We start from the raw sequence: 13528 nt of genomic DNA on the forward strand, positions 1-13528 counted from the left end.
CATCTGTCAATCTAATTTTAGTTTTCAATAGGTTCCTTGGAAGGTCTGTCTGATTGACTGCATTCGATGTCGGCGTCTGAGTTGAACCAAGGCAACTTGGAAACAAACGCTAGCCGAGGTCAATACACTGCAACATTCGGTTCACGTACTCTCCCCTCCCCTATTTTCGGAATTAGGAAATGAATGAACTAAAAGAATGGTTAATAGAAACCTTGCCTTTGGCAATTGGTACCGTTTATTGTATTATTTCAAAGCCCAATTTCCCAGACAGGGGAAGGTGAAGATGGGGGATAAGGGGTATTGGCAATTTACAATGACATGCCATGACTTTCCGCTGAACTGTGAATGCTACAAGACATCAAAGCATCCCGAGTCGCTATGTCTTTCCGATACCAGTTCTCCAAGATCGAGAGGATTGAGTAAAAGTCGCCAGGGAGAGGTAATGTGCTTAACAAGAGGGAAAGTATCCCGTAGATGCGAATAGGATAAATATGGTTTTTACACTAAACTATCTGAGCGTCTATGTTGAGAATAAATTCGATAAATAAATCTATTCGTAGAAAAAGAGCCCACATTTTCATCAACAATTGAATCATAAGGGGGGGAAACCAACCTTCCAAACTTACATAAGTATATCCAAAAAGTCGATCTTATCAATTCAATTCGTGAAGTCTTTTGGCACGTGATGCATTCCAATCATCCGCCCTCCTCAAGCAATCAAGTACGACATTCCAAAATCCATCAACGTCGACTCCGCGTGGTATAGTGACACCGCCCTTCCCGGGTTCTAGGAGGCTAGCAAGAGTCCGGCCAACCTCGCCCGTAAATTCCGGGTCCGAACTATGTTGTCCATCGGTGACAACGTTGACGAGGAAGCGCTCTCCGCCCCTATCGTCGAAACGGAGAAATTCCGGAGCCTTGCTTCCACTACTCCCGTTGTTTAGGTTAGACAGGAGCACGGCAACAGCAACGGGGTCATGCAGTGGCGGTCCGACGTCTAGACCAAAAACACTTTCATAGGTATTCGCAAAAAAGACGAGTAAAGCGTACAGGATCTGGCGGAGGACTGATGAAGTGCCGTTCGTGCCTTGTTGGGGTTCGGTCTGTAAAATTAGGGATTGCACTTTGGGTGTACCTAATACCTGGTGGGTTAAGTCTAGAGGTATCAAGGTGGTTTTTGCTGCGAGAATCGGGGATGAAAAGATGGATTGTGCGGCTTCGGGATCACCCTATTTTCATTAGAGTGAGGTAAGGAAAGGGAAGGACTATAATGCAACTGAATTCATAAAAAGGGATTCTAACGTAGATATTAAACTCCGCACACTGTGTGATGTTTCCAATTCGAGCTTCCCCCCCTTGCCGTTTGCAAATAGGGGCGTCCGAGAACCCGTTACCAATTGCCCCGCCCATTATGCTGACACCTCGAACATGTTCAGCAACTTCGGGAAACGTTGCGAAAAGAAGTCCGACATTGGTGAGTGTGCCAGTTGCCACTAGCCAGGCAGTGTTTTTAGGCTGCGCCAGAAGGGCGTCTCGCATAGCAAGGATCGCATTTGAGTTTTTCATCGGGGGTCGCGTTGGTGCTGGGAGTAGATATGTACCATCTAGGCCTGATTCACCTAAAAAGGAATGAGATATTCATGTTAGCAATGGACTGATGCTAGGTGGGCCAGCTCAAAAGTCGAGTAGAGACGAATGTGCATCCGTACCGTGAATATTTGGTGCGTGGACAGCAACTCTGCAAAACGGCTTTGCCGCGCCTGGATACACAGGAATGTCTGACCTGCCAATGGCTTCTAGTATGCTTCCCGCATTCTGCGTAGTATTCTCGAGCGAGCTGTTTCCATGGACGGTACTGATCCCTAACAATTTCAAAGCGGGATGGTGGGCAGCTAAGAGAATCGCAAATGCATCCTTTTTACGGCTGTTAAACTCAGTTCTGCCGTAATACTGTATGCGAAGGGGTCAAATATAGTGTCAACTGGGTGACTTACATCATGTCCTGTATGGGATATGTTAGTTATTTGCTCTATTTGACTTGACGCCAAAAGTAACAGCTAAAACCTACCTGGGTCGCAATCCAACCAAAGAGGAGTTACCCATCCTTCATGCGACAACAGCCCATGTGTAGGGCTTTCTCGGTCTTCCATACTAACGGATTTGTTCTCATGCGCCGATGTTGCTGCAATTTTCCCGCAGAAGCTTGAAGTTCGCCACTTGGTACCTAGGTACCTAGAGTTTCGTTATTTATCGATCACAACAAGCGCATCGGCAATTTTAGAGCGCTAGTACATATTGGCACTAGCTCTTTAACTAATTCGGACTTATTCTCGGCCCGTCCAAGCCGCATGATAAAGGATCATGGTTCTTGTACAAGGATCAAACAACAAATTAACGACAGCTTTTCCTGGAGTGTCAGGTATCCTTAGATCAGCCACTTTCCAGGTCAAAACTATATAGCTGTAAATATACCGACAGTCTTGAAACCCTGGTTTTTGCGAGCGACGGACTTCCATGAAATCGATGCCATCCCGCTGGATAGTGCGTTGACCGCACACAGTTCAAACGGAGAGAGATGACCACCACCAACAACGGTGGACGATCACGTCTTCAAGGAGCCGCCACGAAACCTGGATCAATAGAATTATCAGTCAAAGACGCCACACTTTCTGTGCCATCCTCCAAGTCATCTTCAGTATCTCGCTCCCCGTCGCGAGCTAGTCAAGCCAACAAATTCAGTGCTCCGACCAGCCTGACCGATGCAACCAACGACAAAGCTACAGCGTCGCTGATCCGCCGTGTGCTCTGTCCACAATCCAATAGTCATGGGTCAGACCAACGGGAAAGGGGGACCTCGCGATCGCTAGAAGAGTTGCTTCCTCCGCTAACAAGTTCAAACGAAGTCGACCTACAGCTCTATGCTCTAATTGCCATCATAATTAAAGAGTTTGTTAATGTCTGGTACTCCAAAATTACGACAGACCATACTTTTACAGATGAAGTTATTCAAATTATTGCCCATTGCACCCGTGCGCTAGAACAAAGGCTGCGACAAGTAGATGTGGACTCTTTGGTCTTGGATGAGATTCCTGCGCTGATTGAAGCGCATGTTGTTGGTGAGAGTGGAGCAGAGCGTTGTGTATTTTTATACGTTGAAGCTAACTGGGTTTACCACTAAATCCAGCTTACCGCACCGCCAGCCAGAATCCGCAACTAAACTGCCCTGCCTCTTATTTCCGTACGGTTTACCACACTTTAAACCCACATCCAGCACTCTCCCCCGTCCCGGACCTGTCAGATCCGAAGACGACTGAAGAACAGCAAAAACGGGAAACAGTTTACCGTCAATTGCTTGCCCAGGGAATCTTAGCTGTGCTTCTACCAACCGAGGATCTGGAGAATGATTGCCTGAGAACTTTGGTTGGTGATATTTTGGCAGATATGATCCTGGGCGAATTGGTCGGCGGCAAGGCCAGTGAAGGTCCTTTTATCTGGGAAATTGTCACACACCTTATCACGGTAATTAAAAAGGAGGGATGTTCTAACGAAAAGGTGCAGCACGTTCAAAGAAGTCGACTTGAAAAGTTCGGCCTTCTTTCAACGAATGAGGAGTCTGCCAGCGACGATTCGTCAGTCGCAAACAAATCAAATTTGTCAGCGATTTTGTGGAGTTTCTTGCAATATTGCTATCTGATATATCTGGCTTTTCGATTTACAGTGGCTGGCCTTTTCCGAGCAGCGTCCTCGTCACTTCCGGTTGCTTCACGGAAAGCGCCGTCTTCATCTCCGCCACCGAGCCCCCTCAACCCTGCATGTGAAGCACAATATTTAACCAACAGGGGCAGCTTGCAGCGTCCCGTTCTTAAATATCGACTCTTTGGCATGGTGTCGCAATTGGTCGATGTGCCAAAGCGAATGCCATGGCTCGGAGGGGTTCTAGCTCTTACCCAGCATGCGATGGTTGAAGGACCAGGAATGATCGGGAACACTGGGGAGATTGTCGACCGGTAAGCCCAACCTTTTACGTTACATTACCCTTAAAGCTCAGAATTGCATTGTCTTCTTCCCATTCTTTAAATTGAGAAGGCGTCTTGATTGTGACATCACATTTCTTCGATGATGTCTGTCATGCGCGTCATATGCACCAGCGGGTAGGGCAGGATCGCTCAATCCCCTGTAGTGAGAACCCTGGCGATTTTACTATCGATCATAAGTTGTTGCAGTGGCATCTGCCAGAGATGCCAAGCAAACAATGAGCGGGAGGGGTTGCTGGTGACTTGCGTGCGTGGTTTTTCAGTCACTTGATCTGATAGTTGCTGCTCTTGATCCAATGAGCACCTGAATATCCTCCCAAGGGACAGACCTAGCCGCAGTCTTACCCTCAACCAACCAGCGTTGGTGATTTGAACATGCCCAAAAACCCTGTACCTCCGTTGCCCTCCTTGTTTTGTATTTTACCTTGGAGATCTTTTTACCGACCCTTGCATTTCCGTGACGTTGTTTTACCGTATTACGCTGCACCAGTCACGTCTCACTGATGTCTGTTTTATTTCATTTCTTTCTAGCGGTCTTTTTAGACCGTTTTTTACCTTTCCAGTTTCAGAAAGGCGGTATTTTCATGCACTACTTCAATGCTAGTGGCTGTGTTGGGTTTTTTTCTTCTCAACTGCCACCTGAGAAAGCAATCATCATAGGATCAGCAGACAGACCAAAAAGAACGCTCGCAAACAGTCGTCGCTAACATCCTCTCCGGTTCCTCATTGGCTGCTACTGATGCGTCATTTTTGATCTTTTTCGTCGGGGCCGGGCCTTTCCCTCCCGTCCGCTCTCAAAATATGTTTATTTTAAGCCCTTTAGCAGGCGGTGTCATTGGTCGATTATTCCACCTGTCTTTCCTCGCAGCAGCCAGCCAGTGACAGCAAAATATCTTGGAGCTCCACACGGGATGGATCATTCTTGTTGGTCATGACCCACCATGTCTGTCGATGCTCCAGTCTGATCGTCCCCCACATGATCCCCTCTTGTCTTATCTGCAAGGCGAAATTCCAGGCCAGTATAAAATCGACCATCTCGAGGATTTGACCATCTCCCCACTTCGTGAGCCAATTCCCGGCTTGAAATTTCGGGAAATGGGTATCTTCTGATCCCGTCTAAACCAGTGATATCGGTACACCTCAATTTGTGCAGCTCTTACCTTCACCGTGCCAGTTTTCGGTGGCTATCAATATCACAGAAAACTATTATATCTCTTCCTCTCTTTTCCTCCTTTTTCCGCCTTTCCGATTGTGATGCTTCCGTATATGTCTGTCCATCGATAGATAGCGGAGGCTCGTGATGATATTCACTTTTAGCGTTGATTATGAATGGGCCTTATTTGACTTTCTCTCTTTTCTCTCTCTTTTTTAGGTTTTTTTTAGGGTTTTTTTTTTTTTTTTTTTTTTTTTTTTTTTTTTTTTGGTGTGTGTGTGCGTGTTTGTTTGTTTTCAGATTTCTTTTTGTTTCCCTTTAAATTTCCAAAATTCACTTGTCCTTCTCTCGCTTGAAGTTCAGAACGATCCCTCTGAATTAATTATGACCTGCCTGCTGACAACTTTCACTCGGTTCCTCGCAGGTTCTTACACGAGACGATCCAGAACCATCTATTGACCCCCACAATCTTGCCAGTTTTGCTCCTTGCAATTCGAACGACGCTCTTCCCGTTGAATTCCAAACCCAGTCTAAACACCAACATTTCCACTGCTAGGTCATCATCAGCAGATTTGACGGTGCCTCAGGCTCCTGTCGGAACCAACGGCTCCTCGGGTTCAACCAAGTTGGAATCACAAACATCATCAAAATCCCAAGCAAATCTTATTAGGCGATCATGCGCGGCTAGTATTCTCTCGCTAATCCCACACAGAGTGGCTTTGGCAATATTTTGTATTCCAACAACTACAGCTGAAAAATCACGACAGACACTGAAATTAGAATCTACGAATATAGCAAACACTTCCAACCGCAACAGTAACAGAGAACCCAACGTTGACACGGATATTGACCTGAGACTCGGATCCGCTTATGGTCCATGCAAGTCTGGCGTTAACCCATCTGCATCTCAACCCATACAAAGTGCTCCCGGTTCCTTTCGCTATTCTAAAACCATGAGCACTCCCAATACAAATCCGGATAGAGAGAACAAAAATAGTGTTGCTCATCCTCATACTCAAGCCCTCGGGGCGTCCTTAGGCGAGCATGAAGCAAATGACGACCAAGAAGAGCTGCTCCTCTCCGCCATTGAACGTGATATATTAGATTTATTTGCGGATACATATTGTAACAAACATCTCATGTACTCAATCATCGAAACGGTGCTCGTCAAACTCCTGCCCGAAATCTCCGAACTTGGAGTAACCGAACTAATGGCTGAACGGGGCGTCTAGAAAACCTTTTTTTTTTTTTTTTTTTTTTTTTTCCTCGAGATCTACTTCCTCAAATGCTCATTTGTTACCTGTGTATGGTATGATCTTCTCAACTTGTTTTCTATTAATCTCACATATGTAGACTGACGTAGTCCCATGTCAAAAATTTTCTGTAATTTGCAAATGCAGGCTTGCTAAGCTTGCTGCGGAGGAAAACCAGGTGTATTTGCTGTGAAAATCCACTGCCGCTGCTGAGGACATATTCTCTTCAGCTTCAGCTGATCTACGGATTCCATGCCCCCCTTATATGGAGTGCTGCAAACCCATTCATACATGTTCGGAAGAAGCCATCCGCGGATGGTTTTCTTTCCCTGCTCGTTTCTGCATTGCGTGGCTTGTTAATCATCCCCCCCACTGCTTGCTCTCCCCAATCTCCTAGCCCCACTGAACGAAGCCTGCAAATGGGGGGGAGGGGTAAAAAAAAAGGAAAAAAGCAAGAACCACTCAATAAACTCCTGCAATGTTGGAGAATAATAACAATGTCATATTTGGAGGTGGCTCAGGCGTCCTGAGCATGTGTTTGCTTTTTATTATGGGTTTTAGTTCCATCTCATGTCCTCTGGCTAACTAACTAGTTCACTTACGTATTAACTAGTAAGGCCTGTTTTTCTTACTTTTCTTCCTTCCTTTCTTTCTTTCTTTTTTTTTTTTTTTAACCGCCCGAAAATAGAGAGAAGTCGAGACGAAAACAAGAAGAAAAGCCCGGCGGCGTCTGCAGCCCCCCGCTAACTTTTATTTAATGGAAATTCTAGAGCTCTCTTGGAGCTGCTTCCAACAGCGTTATCGTGTTGACGGGGCTTTTCTTTTTCTTTCTTTTTCTTTTTTTCTTTTTTCTTTTTCTTTTCTTTTTTTTTTCTCTTCCTATCTGTAGGTAAAATGGGGAATGAGAGGTTGCCTCCAATGATCAAATATCTCTGGAAGCTCAGGTGTTTAACTGCTTCCTATCGCAGTTTCTTTTCCTTTCTCTCATTGTTTTGGTGACCTGTGTACTTAAGTCATGCTGATTGAGGATCCAGTCTTGTCCCTTTTCTCATTTTGCATATCTACGCGATGTGATGATAGGCGCCGATGTCCTCCCCTAACTCCTGAAGGTATATCTGTGCGTGTGGGCATATAAACCGTGGAGACGCATCCATATAAAATTGAACCGGAGATTTAGCTATCAGTTATTCCTGAATTCATGGATGGACGTGGTGGACTGTAATTACATGCATAAATGATGAGCGGACTTGAGAGGTATTTCCATTTACTTGTAATGTGGGTACTTATTTCGCGGTTCCCAATCATTTCACTTTTCTGCCATGTAGATATTAAATATGCCTTGAACATGTTTTATTGCCTTCGACTGGTTACATTTATCTTGCTTCAGAACTTCTTGGCCTCGAATTAGACCAAGGTCTCCCGAGGTCCCAGAATCCAATGGGCACCACAGACCATCCCAGTTTCAAGGGGTAAAAGTTTTAAAACACGGGTAGAATTACCATCGGCTTACAAAGGAGGCAAGAAATGCGGGCTAGCCAGATATTTCAATGAGCTTATGCCTGACATTAAGTTTTGTTTTATAAATTATAAATGTTATATTTCCATAACTAGGTATGAGTCTCTGGAGTATGCGTACGGCATGCTCTCTGTATGTCCATAAAATCCTCATTGTTGGTGCGTTTTCAAGCGCCTTTGGGCCCCTTTACGTAACTCTAATTCCCACGCTTGGTCAGACCCCTCGTTTTTGGCCCCAGACGCCTCCATTTTTATTGACGTACAATTTCAATGAAAGAGATCAATTAATTTTTTCCATGGAGATACATGAAGATATCGTGTCAAAAATTGTGAAACTATTATCATAATTCTCATGGGTCAAGGGTGTCATGTCTGCTAATGTGAAGAGACTGTAATGGATAAATTAATATGTATACCGTAATATTGTGATGCATTATCTATCTGTGGCGGGGCTAATGCCACGACTGATACCTTTTCCAAGGTTTACATGACTGGGAGAGGTACAGCTACTTGAAGAAATACATTCTTTAACAGCTGTAATTCATATGCTTCATATCGGATTTATACCTCTTTTAGTTCGAAGAGTTGCCTTCAATGGAGAACCAAACAAATACAAATTGAAGATTAAGACGCATAAAACTGGGGTAGCAACAAGGGCTAGTAAAAGTGTAGGAATTTCCGATGAAGCAAAAACCCCCCTTGGGGAGAGAGGGTGGTATGACTGTAGCAAGTCGTTTAAGATATATGCAGTACATACCGTGAATTAGGTTGAATATGTACAAAAATGGGCTCTTGCACCAGAGGTGGTACCTCTATCCTTTAATATAATTCATCCCGCCGTCCACGATCACGAACGTATCCTTGCCCAGCGCTTTCTTGACCCACCCATATACACATATATATAGTAAGAACCAAGCATAGAGAAGCTATGAAAGTTGGAGGCTACCAATTTTCAATTGAAAAGGGGAACATTCGGCAACCAATTAATAATCTTTCATATTTGTCAATCGGTATCAGATTAATATAAGAATTCTTTTAATATGAGAGCATTGAGATAAGTAGCAAAAGAAATGGCAAATTGGATGATAATAGTTGAAATTGGAACGAGGGGATGAGTGAATAACAATGACAACAAAACAACCTGAGAAAGAGTCCAAACGTTCAACGGATGTCCAGTTAGCAAGATAAAATGCCAGCTGGTAAATTGAGCCTTTTCCCAAGACCCGGAGATTCGTGTATCCAAAATTTCCCTTTTAATCCTTTTCGTACCGGTTACCCCATATCCCTATCCGCGCGAGCGGTGTATATATAACTTTCCTAGCAAAAGACAACAATAGAGGGGAATAAAGTCAAACATAAAAAGAAGAGTCGAATATCAAAAACAGAAGGGCATACATAGAAATAAAACTTGCAGTGAGTCCAGAAATCAGCAAAACTGGAGCCCCTTTCGCGAAGGAGGAGGGTTGAGAAAACAACGTATGAAGAGGGAGAGAAAAAGGATCCACATATAAACAAAATATCAACACTTATAGACCTCGATGTTTGAAGCCGCTGAGGGTTGAAGCTACCAAGACGCACTGTTTCTTCTGTCTGATTCCATGTGAGATCCCCGTCCTTCTCAATGCACCGATAGATAAATATATGATTCCAATGAAGTGTGAGAAATAAGACGAGAGAGAAAGGGAAAGAAGACATTGAAAAGGACGCACCAGACAACTATCAAGTGAGCACAGATTGGTCCAAAAAATAAAACAATACGGAAGAAAGACAACACGAAAAAAGAAAAGAAGTAAACATATAGAAAAGGTTAAGACAGCAACATAGCCCACTTGGAGTAGATAGAGGCGGGAAATGCTGACGGGGCCCAGTTTGCCGTGGTTCGAAGTCCACCCTGGGTTTGGATGTTGCCAAGAAAATGTTCCCAGAATTGCACAACAGGTTCCCCCATTTATTGGTCTTGCTGTATCACAGAGAGTTATCGTGACCTTGCTGTCATGCGGTGCGTGTGCATCCTCCCACAGCTCAGGACCTTGATACCCGATTCTCAAGTTTGAATCAACAAGTCTGTCTCCTTATCTTCCAAGGGGAAGTCTCTGCTGTCAAAAGCAACACAGAGACGGCCGCTGTGGCCGACGAAAAGTAAAAGTCATGACGGAGCTTTAACGTATTGTTACTTTTCGCATACCCATCACAACCTTAGTCTCTTTGATTTCGCTTTCTTTTTTTTAGAGCCCGCTGATGCATAAACAATAAGACAACCAATGGTTCTCCGTTAAAATTAACAGAGCTCATAATAAACATTACAAAACCTGACAACGGGCTCATCCATAATCTTGTAATGACCACTCATGCAGTCACCATTTTGGCGCGCCTTCGAATTATAGCGTGTGTATGCTTCTCTTCTTGCTCACCCGGGGACCGTCAGAATGTTCATCAATGCGAGGCAGCCCTCGCTGTCCAACGGCTTGGTTTTGAGCCAGCTCTAGCTTTTCCATTAACTTCCCGATGGTTAGGTACTCCTGTGCGCCCAGACCGGCTGGTTGGTTGTTAAAATAATTAACAACCAGCTCCAGGGCACGACGTGCCTCATCGTGGGTAGGAGAACCCGGGGAAGAAATAGGAGAGACGGTGGAGGATTTAGGTAGAGATGGGGGTTGCATGGAACTGGTTTTGATTTCTGGGTTGCTGCGATTCCTCTTGATGCTTGATGATTCGCTCGACGATGGACGAGTATTTCCGTGTTCTTCGTCGTCTACACCTGGGGACGTGGATGGCTGAAATACATTTTTAGGTGACACATGATCCGACGATCCGTTGGCAACTGAACTTGGCTCTGTTCCGGCAATCGGGAATGTCTGACTTCTTGGTCGACTGGAATTGCTGCCCAAGTCTGGAGGCACACGTGATTGATTTTCGGGACTGAAGGGGTTCTCAGAGAAAACAATCGAATTAGGACTGGTTATGGTGGTGGCAAGTGTGGTTGTTCTGTCAACTGAATTGGCGCTTTGAGAGTGCGACTGCTTTCGGAATTCAGAAGCATACTCAGACAAGGCTCCATCGAAGCTCTCTTGCTTCAAAGAGGATTGCCGCTGCTTTGGGGATAGAGGCGAAGGAGTTGTCGTTCCACTTTGTGACAGAGGAGAAAGGCCGTTCGGGTTTTGGCTCGACAAGGACGTGTTGGATAGCCCATTCTTAGGGATTTCTAGCTCGTTCACTGTATCAACTGAGCCCTTTCGTGACTGTGTACTTAATAAATAGTTCTTCTGTTTAAATTTCTCTAGCCAACTGGAGCTCAGTATCTTTTGATGATTTTCGGGACCACCAACAGTACTTGCAAAGAAAAGAGCCTTCTCCTTAATCATAGCATCGCTTAACTGACCACCTTGGCGTTGATGGTTCCTAACCCAATTTGATAAAGCCCGCTCAATGTCCGGAAATTTGCCCTTCGACTTTTTAATCGGCGAACGGCTACCGTCATCGGGGTAGAGATACTTTTCCTTCTGCCGTAAAACTTTGGAAACGGTGCTGGGACAAATGAAGTTAGGAAACGGACAGTGGTAAACGCCAGACGAGGTTTGCGATATATATCTACCTTCGTTCCACACCAAACATGGCTATTCAAACAAAATAAGTTAGCACGATAGGCTGTAAAGGAGTGTTTCCGAATTATCAAAAGCTATCCCTTACCTCCAATGTCAGTCTGCTTAACATGTGGATTTTCTTCGTGATATAAACACATTCGACGTCGGTCATTATCCGTTAAAGTTCTGCGCGGTGTAGGGGCACTGGATGATATTGGAGCTGTATGAATAGGATGCAAACTGGGCAAAGATGACATTGGCATCGGTGGAAGAGGAACTGGTGGAAAATTCGACTGGGTGGTCAACATGCTCGGCCACTGCGACGGGGTTGATAGAGGTAGCAATTGTTGGGATGTATATGGCTGTGGGATCGACATGCTGTAAGAAGGTTCTACTGGCATGACGGGTGAGGAGCCATATGCAAAGCTATTATAATCATTTAATGGCGAATGGTGCTGGGATTGACCGTACCCTCCCATATCAACCCATTGAGGGGCGCCAAAATCATGGTCTTGCGGTTGGGTTTCAGTATCCATATCCAGTGAATCTGTCAATGTCCCTGTTTGTCCCTTTCTTTTAATCACTTAGAAGAGGAGAATAATACTCTTTTCCTTATACACGTGTTGTGTATCTCTCAATACGTTAGGGCATGAAAGAGCGGGCCGACTAGGGGAAAAGAATGTTCCAAGATGACGTGGGCAGTAAATCGATCAACTGCAGAAGCGCAGTGGAAGATGAGGGTTCTCAAACTATAGAAAATCAAGGAAATTTCGATTCATACTTAAACGGCGTAAAACACAAGAATCCAAATTGACTCAAGAAAGGAAGAATAGAAGGAAGGGTGTTTGGCAAGGAACAAGTCAGTTCAAAACGAAGCACTCCAGGTACAAAACCAGACAAGCCCGGGTATGCAGTTTTTGAGCTTCATTTATCGGAAGCGACAGGAGGTCTGTGAGGGGCCGCAGAGGGTGTTGTTTATAATCTGGAGTAACAGCACGAAACCACAACCTGAAGCGACAATGTGCAAAAGTACCCTTGCAGCCCTCAAAAGAGGGATGAGTGTAAGGAACAGATCAACTAAGACTGATTAGTGTCTTTGAAAAAAGGGTAAAAAGAGAAAAGAACTTACAGAGTACGAATAGCGCATCCAGGAAAATTGGGGAGAATAAAGTTAAAAATTAGAAAATGGTAAAAAACCGTCCAGAGGTCGCCGAAAAGTACAAAAAAAACGGCTTGGAGTATTCCGTTAAAGATTGGGGATTATTGACTCTGCTTGACCATAAAGGCTCAAAGCGGACTAGTACAGAGTAAATGACGAAGATACAGGGGTTAAAGCCAATCTACGGAGTATGGAGCCGTAAATCGCGGGGAGAGCTAGATGTCAAATGCCCAAGGCTCTTAAGAGAACATTCACAATACGCACTAGAAACAGCATTTGGCCTTGTTACAAAAGAAATCCCATTACGGCTTAGAAATACGCTACTTCAATGCAGATAACGGAAATGGATACCGATACCACCATCCATTGGCGAATACAAAAGAATGGAAGGTTGGCGCCTCGAGATCCTGGTTGGACAAGATGAAAGGAGGATCCTCATCGGCAATGCTCGAATGGAAATAGCCTACAACATATTTTCCCTTCACAAAACGGAGTACCAGTGAACTCTAAAAGAATCGGTATGGTCCTGTTCGACAGGCAATTCCAGTGCAGAAAAGCGTTTCCCAATTCTCGTATGAATCTGACACTGGATGCGAGACCGTTTTCGCTCCTATCTGCACACTGGACTGAATCGACTGAGTTCTGAAGGCTTGAATACGGTCAGCACGGGAAAGCAGTGTTATCTTCATACTGTCACAGCCCAGCCACATGAAAAAGTTTCAGCGAAGGAAGGATAGACGATACACTATTCTATCCACAGAGAGAGGGAAAAAGAGGGCCGAAGATGACAGGTTCTGAGTAATCCTTATTTCTGTAAAGATATGAGGGGAGGA

At 44.7% G+C, this 13528-nt stretch overlaps 3 protein-coding genes across 3 annotated transcripts; 1 reads left to right on the forward strand and 2 right to left on the reverse strand.

Moving 5' to 3' along the window:
- Positions 1 to 653: 653 nt before the first annotated feature.
- On the reverse strand, positions 654 to 2150 carry PAAG_08642 (inosine-uridine preferring nucleoside hydrolase; the record flags this gene model as incomplete). Its single annotated transcript, XM_015846575.1, has 5 exons — positions 654 to 1229; positions 1303 to 1619; positions 1710 to 1950; positions 1995 to 2002; positions 2069 to 2150. 5 exons carry the CDS (start codon positions 2148 to 2150, stop codon positions 654 to 656), a joined length of 1224 nt encoding a protein of 407 aa, XP_015701372.1.
- A 425-nt stretch (positions 2151 to 2575) lies between these two features.
- On the forward strand, positions 2576 to 6419 carry PAAG_12608 (hypothetical protein; the record flags this gene model as incomplete). The annotated part of the gene is made up of 3 exons (XM_015848079.1): positions 2576 to 3116; positions 3185 to 4007; positions 5612 to 6419. 3 exons carry the CDS (start codon positions 2576 to 2578, stop codon positions 6417 to 6419), a joined length of 2172 nt encoding a protein of 723 aa, XP_015702309.1.
- A 3914-nt stretch (positions 6420 to 10333) lies between these two features.
- PAAG_08645 (hypothetical protein) lies at positions 10334 to 12072 on the reverse strand (the record flags this gene model as incomplete). Its single annotated transcript, XM_002789430.1, has 3 exons — positions 10334 to 11480; positions 11548 to 11569; positions 11643 to 12072. 3 exons carry the CDS (start codon positions 12070 to 12072, stop codon positions 10334 to 10336), a joined length of 1599 nt encoding a protein of 532 aa, XP_002789476.1.
- Positions 12073 to 13528: the final 1456 nt, after the last annotated feature.

The sequence above is a fragment of the Paracoccidioides lutzii genome (assembly GCF_000150705.2).
Source record: "Paracoccidioides lutzii Pb01 unplaced genomic scaffold supercont2.41, whole genome shotgun sequence".
NCBI lineage: Eukaryota > Fungi > Ascomycota > Eurotiomycetes > Onygenales > Ajellomycetaceae > Paracoccidioides > Paracoccidioides lutzii.